Source organism: Ornithorhynchus anatinus, chromosome 4, assembly GCF_004115215.2.
Source record: "Ornithorhynchus anatinus isolate Pmale09 chromosome 4, mOrnAna1.pri.v4, whole genome shotgun sequence".
In the NCBI taxonomy this organism is placed as follows: domain Eukaryota; kingdom Metazoa; phylum Chordata; class Mammalia; order Monotremata; family Ornithorhynchidae; genus Ornithorhynchus; species Ornithorhynchus anatinus.
In genome coordinates, this window is record NC_041731.1 from 127,080,084 (window position 1) to 127,098,225 (window position 18,142).

The 18,142-nt window shown below is 44.4% G+C and overlaps 1 protein-coding gene across 3 annotated transcripts in view; it reads left to right on the forward strand.

The window, feature by feature from the left end:
- STK32B (serine/threonine kinase 32B) overlaps positions 1 to 18,142 on the forward strand; it is a 377,989-nt gene that overhangs the window by 166,693 nt on the left and 193,154 nt on the right. The window contains exon 1 of one of the 3 annotated variants that reach the window (XM_029062118.2): positions 6,115 to 6,304. The exons of the other annotated variants lie outside the window; for them this stretch is intronic. Within the exon in view, the coding sequence (XP_028917951.1) occupies positions 6,189 to 6,304 (116 nt within the window). The 5' untranslated portion in view covers positions 6,115 to 6,188. Of the gene's footprint in view, positions 1 to 6,114; positions 6,305 to 18,142 lie in introns of those variants that run through there. 3 annotated transcript variants of the gene reach the window in all.

Here is an 18,142-nt window from a genome sequence, read left to right on the forward strand (position 1 = left end):
TTTTTGGAAAAGTGGCTTACTATGTGCCGTGCACCATACTAAGGCGCTGGCTGATACAAACAAATCAAGTTGGACACGGTTCCTGTCCCATTTGGGGCTCACAGTCTCAATCTCAATTTTACAGATGAGATAACTGAGACTGGAAAGCAAAGTGATTAGCCCAAGGTCACACATCAGACAAGTGGCGGAGCCAGGATTAGAGCCTGACCTTCTGGGTTCCCAGACCTTTTTCTATCCACTCCTCCATGCTGCTTCCAATGTAGCCTGAGTTTGTGTTTACTAAAAGGGGATGGGAGGAAGGAGAGTTTGGATATTTGGGTAACGGCCACTCGTTTGCAATTCTGATGAGGGATACTGTCTTGCAGAAGGGAAAACTTAGCAATTGCTAAGCTTCCCAGAATTCCACCTATTAATAATAATAGTGTTGTATTTGTTTAAGCGCTTACTATGTGGCGAGCACTGTTCTAAGCGCTGGGGTAGACACAGGGGAATCAGGTTGTCCACGTGGGGCTCACAGTCTTAATCCCATTTTACAGATGAGGGAACTGAGGCACAGAGAAGTTGAAAGTGACTTGCCCCACAGTTCACACAGCCGACAAGTGGCAGAGTGGGATTCAAACTCATGAGCCCTGACTCCAAAGCTCGTGCTCTTTCCCACTGAGTCCACGCTGCTTCTCTCCTGGTTGTTTCTTGGAGTTTGAAGATCTTTCGATCTTGTGCCATTTTCCAGGGTGCAAAGAGTGGCTGGGAAAGATCACTTCCCATCTCCCTTTCTCCGAATGGGGGTTTTAATCTTGGGTTCACAACTGCAGGGTTGAGCACCCGATTTCTGCTCCTCGCTGTCAGACTCCCGGTCACCCAGAATCATTAGACAGGATCTTTTCCCAGTCTCTAGGCTGCTCTTTCTTCTAGTCCACAGCTCGTGCACCTCGCCAAACTTCATCTTTCTGTTGTGTCCTTAAAGATTTTCTCTACCAATCCTGCTGCACCTCAGATGAGCCACAGTTCCTAAGGTCAGCACCGCCTGCTACTTAGCCAGGCTGTGTGGAATGAGAATGATTGTTGTTCTGTCAGGTTCCCGCACATACTCCCTCTCCTGTCTCACACAACACTATCTCTTGTTCTGTTTCCCTCTGTTCTGTCTTTTTCTGTTTCTCTCTGTCTTCATTCTCTGTCTCTCAGACACAGACACACAGGACACACACACGCCCTCTGCCTGTCTGTCTCTCTGCCTCTCTTGTCTCTGTCTCACAGACCCACACAATCTCACTCTCTCCTTACACACACACATACACTCTCTCTCTCACACACACACTCTCTCACACACGCACACACACTCTCACACATGCACAGCACACACTCTGTCCCACATGCACCTGCAAAGTCACACACATACACTCTCTCACACATGCACAACACACACTCTCTCACACATGGACACACACACTCTCCCTCTCTCTCTCTCTCTCTCTCTCCCCCCCCCCACACACACACACACACGCTCGAGCCAGTCTGGCAGGATTGAATTCGAAACCCACTTCAGTTTTTTCCTCCTAGTTTCTTTTATCTCTGACCTCAGTGTCCCTGCGGTCTGGTGACCACCTTCGCACAGAACCTGTGCCAGCGTGGCATCCAGGGTGTGACCCGGCAGCAGCCGTTGTGGATGGTCCGCTCACAGGCAGTTCCGACGCAGATGGCCTCGCTCCTCGGACATCGTCCTGGGGAATCCCAGAAGGAATGGAGGAGCATCATCTGAGGAATGGCACTCCATGATCCCCTCCAATGACATGAGAAAACCCACCAGGAATCTTTGTTCTTTCTTTTCTGCTCCACTTTGCTCCCGAAGTGGAGTGAATCCTTAAACAAGAGCTTTAGGATGCACGGCAGGGATTGAAAAGAAAAAGAAAGGTGGAAAAAAAAAAGGCCCTCACTGGGTCCAATTCTAGTCATTAATAATAATAATGCTTGTGGTAATTTTTATTATTCATAATAATAATGGTATTTGTTAAGCACATATTATGTGCCAGGCACGGCATAGTGGATAGAGCATGGGACTGGGAGTCAGAAGGACATGGGTTCTAATCCTGGCTCCATCACCTATCTGCTGTGTGACCCTGGGCAAGTCACTTCACTTCTCTGGGTCTCAGTTACCTCATCTGTTAAATGGAGATTGAGCCTGTGAGCCCCACGTGGGACTGGAACTATGTCCAACCACTCATTCATTCAGTCATATTTATTGAGCACTTACTGTGTGCAGAGCATAGTACTAAGTGCTTGGAATATACAATGCGGCAACAGATAGAGACGATCCCTGCCCAACAATGAGCTCGCAGTCTAAAAGGGGGAGACAGACAGCAAAACAAAACAAGTAGACAGGCAAATTTGCAACCAGATTTGCTTATATCCATCCCAGTGCTTAGCACAGTGCCTGGCATATAGTAAGCACTTAACAAATGCCATAATAATTACTAATAATGATTAATTACCTTGTACCTACCCCAGTGCTTAGAACAGTGTTTGGAACATAGTAAGCACTTAACAAATGCCATTATTATTATTATTACTAAGCATTTCTTAAGCTCTTAGTAAGTGCCCTGGACTATGTTAAGCACTGGGGTAGATTAAAGATAATCGGATCAGACACAGTCTAAAGGGTAGGGAGAACAGGTATTTCATCTGTATTTCACGGATGAGGAAACTGAGACACAGAGAAGTAGGATCCAGAAAAGGGCATTAATCATTAGCGTGGGAGAAACTTCAAATGACTTCAAATTGTGTTCTCCTGCAATTCTCTCACCTGAGTGCCTGCTAGGAATTTATCATGTCTGTGTATGGAAAGAGGATTTGGAAATTGGAAAACTGAAATTTCAAAAACCAAGGTAAACCAAGTGGGCTCCTCCTATGTGAAGAGTTTAAGGCTTTGTTGGCTCCTACTTAAGTCTTCTAATCATGGTCTGGGCTAAAGCACGGGCCTGGGAGTCAGAAGGTCATGGGTACTAATTCCGCTCTGCCACTCGTCTGCTGTGTGACCTTGGACAAGTCACTTCACCTCTCTGGGCTTCAGTTACTTCATCTGTAAAATGGGGATTGAGACTGTGAGCCCCACGTGGGACAGCAACTGTGTCCAACCCAAATTGCTTGTATACACCCTAGAGCTTAGTACAGTGCCTTGCACGTAGTAAGCACTTAAATACCATAATTCTTCTTATTATTACCAACTCTCAGTTCTCCAATTAACAAGGCAGATGAAACGGTGAGTTGTTTGATCCCCTGAAAAAAGTCTTGCCATCATACTATCATTGCCAGATAGTAATACTTTAATGACAAATTTGTTTCAGATTTTGTTTTGCTTCCTTAGAATCATTCCTCTAGTCACTTTTCTTATTTTTCCTCTCAACAAGAATTAGTTCCCGCAACCCAGCTATGTCATCCCTTTAAATATCCTTACATCATTCCTGCTTCTTGTGCAACTCATGCCCAAATTGAAATATAAATGTATCTTCTCCATTTCTTCTATCTTAGTAGTATTAATGGAATATATTAAACACTAAATGTGTGGAGAACATTTTTCTAAGCCCTAGGAAAGAATATGCCGGTGGGAATTAGACACAGTTCTTGACCCTCAGGGGGCTGCAAAAATTTAAAAATAGAAGGGGGGGAAAGGGACTAGAGATGGACACTTAAGGAACAACGAAATCTAGACTGTGAGCCCATTGTTGGGTAGGGATTTTCTCTATTTGTTGCTGAATTGTACTCTCCAAGCACTTAGTACAGTGCTCTGCACACAGTAAGTACTCAATAAATATGATTGAATGAATTAAAATACTTACAAATACACACTTTAAAAACAAAAGGCAGTGAGGGTACTATGTCAGAAGAGAAGCATTACCCTTTAGTTTTCTTATTCTCCAGCTATTTATTTCTGTTGATTCAAGATCTATTTCAAGGTTTTCTGTTGCAGCCATAAATATGCATGAGGCGGGGAGTTTGGGGGCTTAGGGGGTCACTTATGGGTGAGAAGTATGGAGTCAAGATTAGAACTCATGAGTCAGAAGGTCATGGGTTCTAATTCCGGCTCTGCCACTTTTCTGCTATGTGACCTTGGGCAAGTCACTTCACTTCTCTGGGCTTCAGTTACCTCATCTGTAAAATGGGGATTGAAACTGTGAGCCCCACGTGGGACAGTGACTGTGTCCAACCTGATTTGCTTGTATTCACCCAGCGCTTAGTACAGTGCCTTGCACATAGTAAGTCCTTAAATACCATAATTGTTATTATTATTATTATTAAAGTGGGCACAATTTTTTCACTGGGCCACACTCTTCTCTTCTTTGTCTTTCATCCTACCAGTACTTATAACAGTTTACTCATTGATTAAAGCTCTTTCAAATAGTTCCTGTAGGATTCAATCAATTGTATTTACTGAAGCACTTTACCATGTGCTGTGGCCCCGAACTAAGAAAATATATAAAATAGCTGTTACTACTGACCCCCTTGCATAGCAGGACTGTCCCTTTAGATCAACATTACCAAAGTGACCAGTCAACCAGTCAATCATATTTATTGAGCACTTACTGTGTGCAGAGCTCTGTACTAAGCACTTGGGAGAGTACAATATAAAAATATAACAGACACATTCCCTGCCCACAATGAGCTTAGAGTCTACAGAGGGAGACAGACAACAATATAAATAAATTACAGATATAGACATAAGTGCTGTGGGTCTGGGAGAGGGGATGAATAAAGGGAAAGTCAGGGTGACACAGAAGGGAGTGGAAGAAAAGGAAATGAGGGCTTTATAGGAGAGAGAGCAATTGTATGTCAGATTTGAGGAGGGTGGATATTTCAGGTCAGAGGTGGGATGTTTGTGAGAGGTTGGCGGTGAGATTGAGGTACAGTGAGAAGGTTGGCATGAGAGGAGCTAAGTGTGTGGGCTGGAAAGGTGATACAGTACTTTAAAGCCAGTCAGATTAAAGCTAATCAGGTTGGACACAGTTCCTATCACAAATGGGTCTCATACTCTTAATTCCCATTTTAATAATAATGATGGCATTTGTTAAGTGCTTACTATGTGCCAAGGACTGTTTTAAGCACTGGGTGGGGGGGGAACGGATGACACAGGGTGATCAAGTAGTCCCACCTGGGGCTCACAGTCTTAATCCCCATTTTCCAGATGAGGTAACTGAGGCACAGAGAAGTTAAGTTGACTTGCCCAAAGTCACACAGCTGACAAGTGGCAGAGCCGGGATTAGAAAGCCATGACCTCTGACTCCCAAACCTGGGCTCTTTCCACTGAGCCATGCTACTTCTCTACATTTTAGAGATGACGTAACCGATGAACAGAGAAACTAAATGAATTGCCCAAAGACAGATATGTCAGACAGCGAAGTGGCAGAATCAGATTAGAACGCAGGTCCTTCTGTCTCCCAGGACCTTGCTCTGTCCACTATTCATTCATTCAATAGTATTTATTGAGCGCTTACTACGAGCAGAGCACTGTACTAAGCGCTTGGAATGAACAAGTCGGCAACAGATAGAGACTGTCCCTGCCGTTTGACGGGCTTACGGTCAAATCGGGGGAGACAGACTTGTCTGGATCAGCATAATAGCTGTTTGAATGGAGAGGAAAGGGTGGATTTTAGTCTTACTATGAAGTTGAACCGACAGGATCTGGTGGCACTGAATATGTGGATTGAATGAGAGATGAGTCGAAGATAATGCCAAGGTTATGGGCTTGTGAGACAGGATGGCAACAAGACAAGACAAGAACAAGGCAGACAAGAACAATGGCAATGAATAGAGTCAAGGGGAAGAACATCTCATAAAAACAATGGCAACTAAATAGAATCAGGCCACTAGGCCACACTGCTTTTGTTGATAGTGTGGTGAGCCCACAACAAGGTGCCTTATTAGTGCCTGACTGTGGTCCTGTGAACAACAACAAGAAAGAGGCTTTGTGAAGCCACTGATGGGCTCTACTGAGACAGGTGATTGTGGGCCTGAGGGGGTGGAGCATAAAGGGAAGGGTGGCCTTCTCTCCCTTTCTCTAGCCAGTAACGGGCCCAGACAGTTCAATTCCTGCCACAGAGAGCCACAGCTGCAACACCTAAAACAGATTAAAGGTGCTCATTTTGAATAGCAAGGAGGCACCTGTGGTATGGAGGCACGCAGAGAAGCAAGAAGAAAGCATGTTGAGAGCAGCAGAAGTGTCAGGAGAGCAGCATTCAAAAGCAGCTGGAGACAGCAGTAAATGGAAGCACAAAGAGGAAGCATTGGCAGAAAGGGCTCTTTTCACCACAGACAGGTATTGGACCCTTGGGTGGTGGACTGAGTGAGTGTATTTATGTGTCACTTCCTTGCATATTGGCAAAATTAAGTAAAAAGCTTTCCATCATAAACTTGGTGATCAGAGGTGTGGTTTGAACTCTATTATGTGTAATTGAGACTCCCCCGCTCCAGGAAGGTCCCGGCAAGGGTGAGCCGGGAACTCATGACAGATCGTATGGTGGGTAGGGATTGTTTCTATTTGTTGTTGAATTGTACTTTCCAAGTGCTTAGTACAGTTCTCTGCACAAGTAAGTGCTCAGTAAATACAACGGAATAAATGATAGTATGGAGGAACACGCTCCTTGAGAGGTCTTTGTTTTGATGTCAATATGAGGGAAACTTCTCCTTGAGCATTTCCTGAGATGACTGTATTGTCCATCCTAGACTGACGCAGCCTCAGTTTGGGAATCTTACTTCAATTATTGTGCTCATGGGACACCCAGTCTATGTATGAGGGAGAACAGGCAAGACAGAGGAACAGTGAGTAAGTTGGCATTAGAGTAGTGAAGTTTGACAGCTCAGTTGTCAATTAGTGAAGTAAAGAGTTTCTGTTTGATATGGAGGTGGATGGGCAAACTCTAGAGGTTCATGAGAAGTGGGGAAACAGGGACTAAATATTTTTTCTAGAAAAATGACCTGGTCTGCAAAGTGGAGTACTATTTATACTAGTGTCTGTCTCCCTCTCTAGACTGTGAACTTGTTGTGGGTGGGGAATGTGTCTGTTGTTGTACTCTCCTAATTGCTTAATGCAGTGCTCTGCACTCCAATAAATTCTACTGAATGAATGACTGGAATTGGGAGAAACAGGAGAATCAGCAAGAAAGCTGGTGCAGTAATCCAGGCAGGATGAGGTGAGTGCTTGGATCAGCATAATAGCTGTTTGAATGGAGAGGAAAGGGTGGATTTTAGTCTTACTATGAAGATGGAACCGACAGGATCTGGTGGCACTGAATATGTGGATTGAATGAGAGATGAGTCGAAGATAATGCCAAGGTTATGGGCTTGTGAGACAGGATGGTAGTGTTGTGTACAGAGATGGGGAAGATAGGGTTTGATTGGGAAGATAAGAAGTTCTGTTTAAGACATGTTCAATTTGAGATCCGTGTAGAGATGTCCTGATGGCATGAGGTGGTGAGAGAGAAGGAGAGAGGGAGATCAGGACTGGAGATGTAGATTTGGGAATCATTCATTGAGAGAAATCATCCTAGGAGTCAGAGGACCTGGGTTCTAATCCTGACTCCATCACCTAGTTGCTGTGCAGCCTTGAGCAAGTCACTTCACTTTTCTGTGCCTCATTTATCTTATGTTGTCAACTCGTCTCCGACCCACTGGGATGCCACGGATACATCTATCCCACAGTGCCCTACCTCCATCTGCTATCGTTCCGGTATTGTATCCATAGAGTTTTTTCTTGGTAAAAATCCAGAAGTGGTTTACCATTACCTTCTTCTGCACAGTAAACTTGAGTCTCCACCCTCGATTATCTCTCATGCTGCTGCTGCCCGGCACAGGTGAATTTTGACTTGTAGCAGATTGCTTTCCACTGGCTGGCCACTGTCCAAGTTAGGACTAGAATGGGTATTCCTTGGCTTGACTCTTCTTCCCGTAGTCAAGACTGATAGAGTACTGGAAACTCTCCAGGTGCAACCCTGAGAGAGGTGTGCCTCATTTTACCTCATCTGTAAAATGGAAATTATGACTGTGAGCCCCATGTAGGTCAGAGAAGCAGCGTGGCCTAATGAATAGAGCAGATGCCTAGGAGTCAGAAGGACCTGGCTTCTAGTCTTGGCTCTGCCACTCGCCTGCTGTGGGACACTGGGTAGTCAACTTCTCTGTGCCTCAGTTACCTCATCTGAAAAATGGGGATTAAGACTGAGTCCACTGTGGGACATGGACTGTGTCTAATCTGTTTTACCTTGTATCTACCCCAGTGCTTAGAACAGTGCCTGGCACATAATAAACACTTCACAAGTACCATTTTTTTTAAAAAAAGCGCTTAATAAATACCACCTCTAAGGTAGTTGAAGTGGTGGGAGTGATTGATGGAGAATAGTAGGGGACCCATAACTGAACCTTGAGGGACCCTCTCAGTTAAGGAATAAGAGGCTGAGGAGGAGCCTGAAAAAGAGACTGAGAAAAAGAGACTGTCCAGAGAAATAGAAGGATCAAAGCCAAAATGCCATTGATCAGAAGCTGCAGCCCACATCAAAACAGGATTTCAATTTCAAAGAGCCAAAGCCCCAAGTTGTCTGCAATTTAGGAACTTCTCAACTGAGAACTCCAAATTGATCGGGCCGGAGAGTAGCTATAACTGCAAGCATGGTACCTTTCAAGCCATGATGAAAGGCCATTCTATAACTCCAGCCAAGATGAAAAGAGCCAAAATAAGGACTTTAATAATTTTGGTGAGGAGCCATAAAGGTAAACGGTATGAGGAGGTCAAGAAGAAGGCTGGCATGAAAGCTATTTCAAAAGATAGACTTAGAAGCAACTCCCAAAACTCTCCTTAGAAGAGAGATCAGGATTTCCAGGCAGAAAGAGCAGGGTGGTGTGTAAAGTGAGAAGGATTAATTTGGGTCATCAGTTGGTGTTATTTATTGAGCACTTTCAGTGTGCAGAGCACTGGACTAAACGCTGCAGAGTGTACAAAAAGTTGGTAGAGATGTTCCCTCCCTACGGAAAGTTAACAGTCTAGATTGGGAGACAGATGTTTAAAGGAGATAAATATAGTATGGATATATGCCTAGCCTGAGTCCCACAGCACTTATATACACATAGCTTACTTTAATATTTCTCTCCATCTAGAGACTGCAAGCTCATTTTGGGTGGGAATGTGTTTCCCTACTCTATTGTACTCTCCCAAGTGCTTATTTACAATGCTCTACATATAATAAGCTCTCAATAAATACAATTGATTGATTGTTTTGAGTAGATCTGGCATTTGAGTCCTTTACTGTCAGCCATGTGATTTTCCAACAAATCCTGTGTCATAGAACGAAGTAAAATGTTTCCACAGATTCAACTTGAAATACAACTTTTAAACTCTAGGAATTTTCTGATCCGTAGATTAGCCACATTAAATGCGTTTTACACAGAAAGTATAGCTCAGAATGATGAACTGTCCATTTGTTTGACCCAAATTTCAGTCGATTAGAAAGATGCCATCCTTTTACAGAAAAAGAAAAAAAATAACCACTTAGTTTTCAGAGGAGTTTGGAGTAGTTTAGAGCAAGTTGTAGTTCTTTTCACACTTTTAAAAACACTGGATTTTAAGAAAATCAATGATAGGGATTGTGTCTATCATCTCTATTATACCTTCCCAAGAGATAAGCAGTGCGGTCTAGTCGATAGAGTTATAGACCTGGTAGTCAGAAGGATCTGGGTTCTAATCCCAGCTCCTCCACTCTACTCTGTGACCTTGGGTAAGTCACTTCACTTCTCTTTGTCTGTTTCCTCATCTGTAAAATGGGGATTAAGACCGTGAGCCCTATGTGTTCCTCAAGGGTCAGTTCTTGGCCCTCTTCTGTTCTCCATTTACACTCACTCCCTCGGTGAACTCATCCGCTCTCACGGCTTTGACTACCATCTCTACGCAGATGACACGCAGATCTACATCTCCGCCCCTGTCCTCTCCCCCTCGCTTCGGGCTCGCATCTCCTCCCGCGTCCGGGACGTCTCCACCTGGATGTCGGCCCACCACCTAAAACTCAACATGAGCGAGACTGAGCTCCTCATCTTCCCTCCCAAACCCGGTCCTCTCCCGGACTTCTCTATCACCGTCGATGGCACAACCATCCTTCCCGTCTCTCGGGCCCGCGATCTCGGTGTCATCCTTGACTCGTCTCTCTCGTTCACCCCACGCATCCTATCCGTTACCGAGACCTGCCGGTTTCACCTCTACAATATTGCCAAGATCCGCCCTTTCCTCTCCACCCAAATGGCTACCTTACCGTTACGGGCTCTCGTTATATCCCGGCTAGACTACTGTGTCAGCCTTCTCTCTGACCTCCCTTCCTCCTCTCTCGCCCCGCTCCAGTCTGTTCTTCACTCCGCTGCCCGGCTCATCTTCCTGCAGAAACGATCTGGGCCTGTCACTCCCCTTCTTAAACAACTCCAGTGGTTGCCTATCGACCTCCGCTCCAAACAAAAACTCCTCACTCTAGGCTTCGAGGCTCTCCATCACCTTGCCCCTTCCTACCTCTCCTCCCTTCTCTCTTTCTACCGCCCACCCCGCACGCTCCGCTCCTCCGCCGCCCACCTCCTCGCCGTCCCTCGGTCTCGCCCGTCCCGCCGTCGACCCCCGGGTCATGTCCTCCCGCGGTCCCGGAACGCCCTCCCTCCTCACCTCCGCCAAACTGATTCTCTTTCCCTCTTCAAAACCCTACTTAAAACTCACCTCCTCCAAGAGGCGTTCCCAGACTGAGCTCCTCTTCTCCCTCTGCTCCCTCTGCCATCCCCCCTTTACCTCTCCGCAGCTAAAGCCTCATTTTCCCCTTTTCCCTCTGCTCCTCCACCTCTCCCTTCCCATCCCCACAGCACTGTACTCGTCCGCTCAACTGTATATATTTTCGTTACCCTATTTATTTTGTTAATGAATTGTACATCGCCTTGATTCTATTTAGTTGCCATTGTTTTTACGAGATGTTCTTCCCCTTGACTCTGTTTGTTTATTGCCATTGTTCTTGTCTGTCCGTCTCCCCCGATTAGACTGTAAGCCCGTCAAACGGCAGGGACCGTCTCTATCTGTTGCCGACTTGTTCATCCCAAGCGCTTAGTACAGTGCTCTGCACATAGTAAGCGCTCAATAAATACTATTGAATGAATGAATGAATGAATGTGAGACAGGGACTGTGTCCAACCTGATTAGTTTGTATCTACCCCAGTGCTTACAGTGCTTGCAACAACGTAAGGGCTTAACAAATACCACAGTTATTATTATTATTGCAGTTCTCTGTGCATAATAGCTGCTCAATAAATACTATTGCATGGTTGACTGATTAGATGTTACCTAGAGATTTGCTTCATTTAACAACGGGAGGAAAATATGGTAGGATGTTTGGTGGGGGAAAAAAGTGAAACGGACAAACTGCCAGTGAAAATTGCTTATCAGTTTGAGACTAGTGTAGCCATACTCTGGATTGTAAACTCATTGTGGGGAGGGAATCAGTCTGTTGTAATATTGTACTCTCCCAAGCACCTAGTATAGTGCACTGCACACAGTGAGTGCTCAATAAATACGACTGACTGAATGACTGACTGTACAGTCGAGTTTTCAGATGGTATGTGCCTGGTCATAAAGTCACTAGACATCTTCATGAGGAATGTTGTGGTCCTTTGAGAAGAACATGGGCCTGGGAGTCAGGTGACATGGCTAATACTACCTACTCTGACAGCTCCTTTCTGTGAGACCTTGGGCAAATCACTTGCCTGCCTTCTGCCTCAGTTTCCTCAATTGTAAATTGGGGATCGGATACCTGTTACCTCTCCTACTTTGACCCTTAGCTCCATGAGAGACAGGGACTGTCTTTACCCCAACTTTAGAACAGTGATTGACACATACCGATCACTTAAATACTAAAATAATAATGCTTACAATGATGATTTTTCAAGGTGTCCATAAGGGAATTGGCAAATGTCAGTGGGCATCATTACTGAGTGGACCATGAATCTGAATGAAATTCCAATTCACCCAGGAAGAATTCCCTAATTCTCACGAGAATGATACCCAGGAAGTTCAGCTCATTTTAGGACAGGGAACATGCCTGCCTATTCTGTTACATTGTACTCTATCAAGTGGTTATTAGAGTGCTCTGCACACTAAGCACTTGATAAATATGCTTGATTAAAGTTCTTAAATATAGACATAGTGCTGACCTGGTGTTAACCTTCTCACTGTGCCTCTGTCTTGCTGCCAACCCTTGGCCCACATCCTACCTCTGGCCTGGAACACCCTGCCTCCTCAAATCCTAAAGACAATCACTCTCTCCCTGCTTCAAAGCCTTGCTGAAGGTGCATCTCTTCCAAGAAGCCTTCTCAGACTAAGCCCCACTTTTCCTCATCTCCCACTCGCTTCCGTGTCACCCTGATTTGCCCCCTTGTCTTTTCCCCCTTCCCCCCATCCCACAGCACTTAGGCGTATATCTGTAATTTTATTTATCTATATGATGCCTGTTTACTTGTATTGATGTCTTGATGCTTGTTGTACTGATGTCTGTCTCTCCCCCTCTAGACTGTGAGCTCATTGTGGGCAGGGATTGTGTCTCTTTATTTCTGTATTGTACCTTCTCAAGTGCTTAGTATAGTTCTCTGCACACAGTAAGGGCTCAATAAATACAACTGAATGAATGACAGAGAGAAACCCCTTAATCAAGGACACTGATTAAACCATTGAAGGTTGTCTGTTAATTAGCAATGCTTTTGTGCTTAGATCAGTGTTCTGGCATTTAGAACAGTGCTTGGCACATAGTAAGTGCTTAACAAGTACTGTAATTAATTATTATCATTAATATTGATAGTGAATGAGATGTTTTCAATGCAATTAGAATCTCAAAATATGAAAATCAAATGCAAAGACCAGGAGCTAACAATTACCAAAGCATATAATTAAACCGTGCAGTCATTCAATTGGCACCAGAACATGTTGTATTTTATAACCTCTAACCAATTACAGTCACTCTATTTTTGTTAGCAATTTCCTTCTTGTGTTTGTCCTCTTTATCCATGGGCATGTATGACTAGGATTAAATCGGTCCTTTAGGAGTCAAAGTTCTATCAAACGTGACTTGCCATAAGCCAGGTGCATGATAAAGGGTCTATAAGCAACATGGTCTAACCATAAAAGCACAGGCCAGGGAGTGAGGGAACCTGGGTTCTAATCCTGTCTCCACCACGTGCCAGCTGTCTGATCTAAGGCAAGTCTGTTAACTTCTCTGGGCCTCAGTTTCCTCCTCTGTAAAATGGGGATTCAGTAGCTGTTCTCTCTGCCTCTTTAGACTGTGAGCCCCAAGACAGGGATAGTGTCTGAATCCAGTGCCTAGAACAGTGCTTGGGACATTGAGAGTACTTAACAAATAGCACCTTTTTATATCATAATTATTGTCATCAATCTATGATATTTACTGAGAACTTGCTCAATAATAATATAAAAATATGTGCAGAGTGTTGGGCAGAGTGCTTAGGAAGCAGCGTGGCTCAGTGGAAAGAGCCTGGGCTTCGGAGTCAGAGGTCATAGGTTTGAATTCTGGCTCTTCCACTTGTCAGCTCTGTGACTGTGGGCAAGTCACTTAACTTCTCTGTGCCTCAGTTACCTCATCTGTAAAATGGGGATTAAGACTGTGAGCCTCACGTGGGACAACCCGATTACCCTGTATCTACCTCAGCACTTAGAACAGTGCCCGGCACATTTTAAGCTCTTAACAAATACCAACATTATTATTATTATTATTATTATTATTATTTTTATACTATGACAGAGTTGGCAGTTGTGTTAACTGCCCACAGTGAGTTTAGGGTTTAAAGGGGGAGCTTACAGCACATACATAAGTATCCCTATTCTCTACTATTTCCCCTATCTGTAATTTATTTTAATGTCTTTCTGCTTCCCCTAACTGTAATTTATTTTAATGTCTTTCTGCCCTTGTAGACTCATAGATCCTTGTGGGCAGGGACCATGTTCATGTACTCAAGGGTATTGTACTTTTCAAAGCATTTAGTACTGTGCTCTGCAAATGGTCAACGTTCAGTAAAAAACACTGATTGGAAAGGCCAATTCAGGACTCCCAGGCCTGACCAAATTATGCACAAGGAGGTCGTCCATTCATTCACTCAATCGTATTTATTGAGCACTTACTGTGTTGAAAGCACTGTACTAATCGCTTGGGAGAGTACAGTATAAATACAAATAGACATATTCCCTGCCCACAGGGAGCTCAAAGCCTATTGTTCTGTTGTCATGTTTAAAAATTTTTGCAGTTCCTGGTAAAGTTTTCTCTCTCTTGCCTCTTTGGCTCTTGTTCCTTTATATAGAGAAGCACCATGGCATAGAGGATTGAGCACAGGCCTAGGTTCTAATCCCAGCTCCCCTACGTGTTCGCTGTATGACCTTGGGCCAGTCACTTTACTTCTCAAAGCCTAAAGTACCTCATCTGTAAAATGGGGATTGAGATTGTGAGCCACTTGGGAGAAAGGAATGGTGTCCAATCTGATTTACTTGTACTCACCCCAGGATTTAGAACATTGCCTGAAACATAGTGAGCACTAACAAATACCACAATTATCATCATTTTATGTAGCCATTACTTCCTTATGGCATTACTTCATGCTGGTCTGGCCTTGGCAATTGACTACCAGTTTTCAGCAGAGACAGCATTGTCTGAGGCTTTATTTTATCATGTCATGAAGATGCTTCCACTGATTTTTTTTTCCAATGTTCTTTGTTAAACACTTCCTGAGTGCCAGGCACTGTATTAAGTGTTGAGGTAGAGTCACGCTAATTAGGTTGGAAACCTTCCAAATGGGGTTTACAGTCTTAATCCCCATTTTACAGATGAAGTCACTTGGGCACAGGGAAGTTTGAAAGTTAAGTCATTTGCCTAAAGTCACACAGCAGACAATTGATGGAGCTGGGATTAGAACCCACGTGTGTATTGCTTTCCATTTCCCAGTTTAAGGTCTCCATAAAATAGCTATTTGGGTCTCCTGCTGTCACTCATTCTCATCACGTCCCACCCAGGATAGCTATGGTAAAGTGAGCATAGCTCAAATGGTAGGACGTGGCTCAGTGGAAGGAGCCCGGGTTTGGGAGTCAGAGGTCATGGGTTCGAATACTGGATCTGCTGTGTGATTGTGGGCAAGTCACTTCACTTCTCTGTGCCTCAGTTACCTCAGCTGTAAAATGGGGATTAAGACTGTGAGCCTCTTGTGGGACAACCTGATTACCCTGTATCTACCCTAGTGCTTAGAACAATGCTCTGCACATAGTAAGTGCTTAACAAATACCAAATTATTACTATTCCACAATTTCATTTATCAAGATCTTGTCTTGAAATTTGACACTCAGAATCAGGCAATTAATCAAAGGCATTTATTGAGCACTTAGTGTGTGCAAAGCACTGTAATAATAATCATGGTTTTTTAAGACTTAGAGAAGCAGCGTGGCTCATTGGAAAGAGCACAGGCTTTGGAGTCAGAGGTCATGAGTTCGAATCCCAGCTCTGCCCCTTGTCGGCTGTGTGACTGTGGGCAAGTCACTTAACTTCTCTGGGCCTCAGTTACCTCATCTGTAAAATGGGGATTAAGACTGTGAGCCCCATGTGGGACGACCTGATTCCCCTATGTCTACCCCAGAGCTTAGAACAGTGCTCTGCACATAGTAAGCGCTTAACAAATACCAAAATTATTACTATATGCCAGGCACTGTACTAAGCACTGGGGCGGATACAAGAAAATCAGGTTGGACTCAGTCCTTGGCCTCATGGTTCTCACAGTCATTTTACAGATGAGGTAACTGAGGCACAAAGAAGTGAAGTGATTTGCCCCAGGTCACACAGCAGACAAATGGTAAAGCCAGGATTAGAACCCATGTTTTTTTGACTCCCAGGCCAGTGTTCTACCCATTACCACTGCTTCTCTTATACCTGGGAGAGTAAAATACAGCAGAGTTCTTGGACGTGTTCCCTGCCCACCCCAGGAGCTTACAGGTCATTCATTCATTTAATTGTATTTATTGAGCACTTACTGTCAGCACTATACTAAGCACTTGGAAAGTACAATACAGCAATAGAGACAATGCCTGTCCACAACGGGTTTACATCTAGAGGAGGGGAGAAAGACATCAAAACAAGTAAGCAGGCATCAATATAAATAAATATATAGATACTTAAGTGCTGTGGAGTGGGCGGGGGGGGGGGAGAGCAAAGGGAGCAATTCAAGGTGACATGGAAGGGAGGGGGAGCTGAGGAAAAGGGGACTTAAGTCTGGGAAGGCCTCTTGGAGGAGATGTGCCTTCAGTAGAGCTTTGAAGGGGGGAAGAATGATTGTTTGGAGGATTTGAGGAGGGAGGCTGTTTCAGGTCAGAGGTAGGATGTGGGACAGGTGAGATGGAGGGCCAGTGAAGGGGTTAGCGGCACCACAGGAGTGGAGTGTGTGGGTTGGGGTATAGAAGGAGAGAAGGGAGGAGAAGGGGCAAGGTGATGGAGAACTTTGAAGCCAATGGTGAGGAGGAGTTGTTTGATATGGAGGTTGATAGGCAACCACTGGAGATTTTTGAGGAGGAGGGTGACATGCAACATTGCTGTAGAAAGATGATCCAAGCAGCCGAGTTGGGGAGACAGATATTAAAATAAGTTATGGTTATGTACATAAATGCTAAGGATGGGATGAATATTAAGTGTTTTAAAGAATATAAACCCAGGTTCGAAGGCAATGCAGAAGGGAGAGGGAGTAGGAGAAATGAGGGCTTGGGGAAGGCCTCTTGGAGGAGGTGTGATTTTAGTAAGACTTTGACTAGGGGGAGAACATTGATCTGAGGGAGAAAAGAAAGAGTTTCAGATGAGTGGGAGGATGTTGCCCATACTCAATGGAGCCTCTTGATTGTAAGCTGCTTGAGGAGAGGAATGATGTCTACTTTATTGTACTCTTAGTACAGTGCTCCACACATCATACGTCCTTGATAAAAACTATTGGTCAACTGATCTAGGAGCCAGTCTTTGCCCTGATATGCATTCAGGGCTTCAGCCATAATAATAATCATCATCCTGCTTTTTACTAATTACTTTGTGTCGAGCACTACTAAGTGCTGGGATGGATGCAAGCAAATTGGGTTGGACACAGTCCCTGTCCCACAGAGGGCTCACAGTCTTAATCCCCATTTTACAGATGAGATAACTGAGGTCACAGAGCAGACAAGCGGCAGAGTCGGGATTAGAACCCAGGTCCTAGAGAAGTTTGGGCAGCACTACAGCTCTGTAGTCTGTCAATCCTATTTACTGTCAATCATATTAATTGAGTGCTTATTGTTCTTGTGGTATCTAAGAGCTTACTTTGTGCCAGGCACTGTTCTAAGCGCTGAGGTAGATACAAGGTAATCAGGTTGGACACAGTCCCTGTCCCACATAGGCTCACAGTCTTAATCCCTATTTTACAGATTAGTTAACTGAGGCACAGTGAAGTGATTTGCCCAAGGTCTGTTCTGTGTGCAGTGCACTGAACTAAATGCTCAGGAGAGTGCAATGTCATAATAGACACATTCCCTCCCCCCAGTGGAGGGTTTAGTTTAGAGGTGGAGGCAGGTATTAATATAAAATAAATGACAGACATAAACGCTGGGGGTGGAGATGAATAAAAGAATGAAGTTAGAGCATGTCAGAAGGGAGTGGGAGAAGAGGAAAGGAGGGCTTAGTCAGGGAAGGCCTCTTGGAAAAGATTTGCCTTCAGGAAGGGAGAAGCAGCGTAGCCTAATGGATAGAGCACAGGCCTGGAAGTCAGAAGGTCATGGATTCTAATTCCAGCTCCATCCCATGTCTTCTGGTTGACCTTGGGTAAGTCACTTCATCAAGGGCCTAGTACAGTGCTCAATAAATATAATTGAATAAGTATGATTGAATGAATTGGGTCTCAGTTCCCTCATCTGTAAAATGGGGATTGTGTGTGAGCCTCATTTGGGACAGGGACTGTGCCAAACTGACTAACTTGTATCTATCTAGAGAAGCAGCGTGGCTCAGTGGAAAGAGCAAGGGCTTAGGAGTCAGAGGTTGTGGGTTAATAATAATAATAATGTTGGTATTTGTTAAGCGCTTACTATGTGCAGAGCACTGTT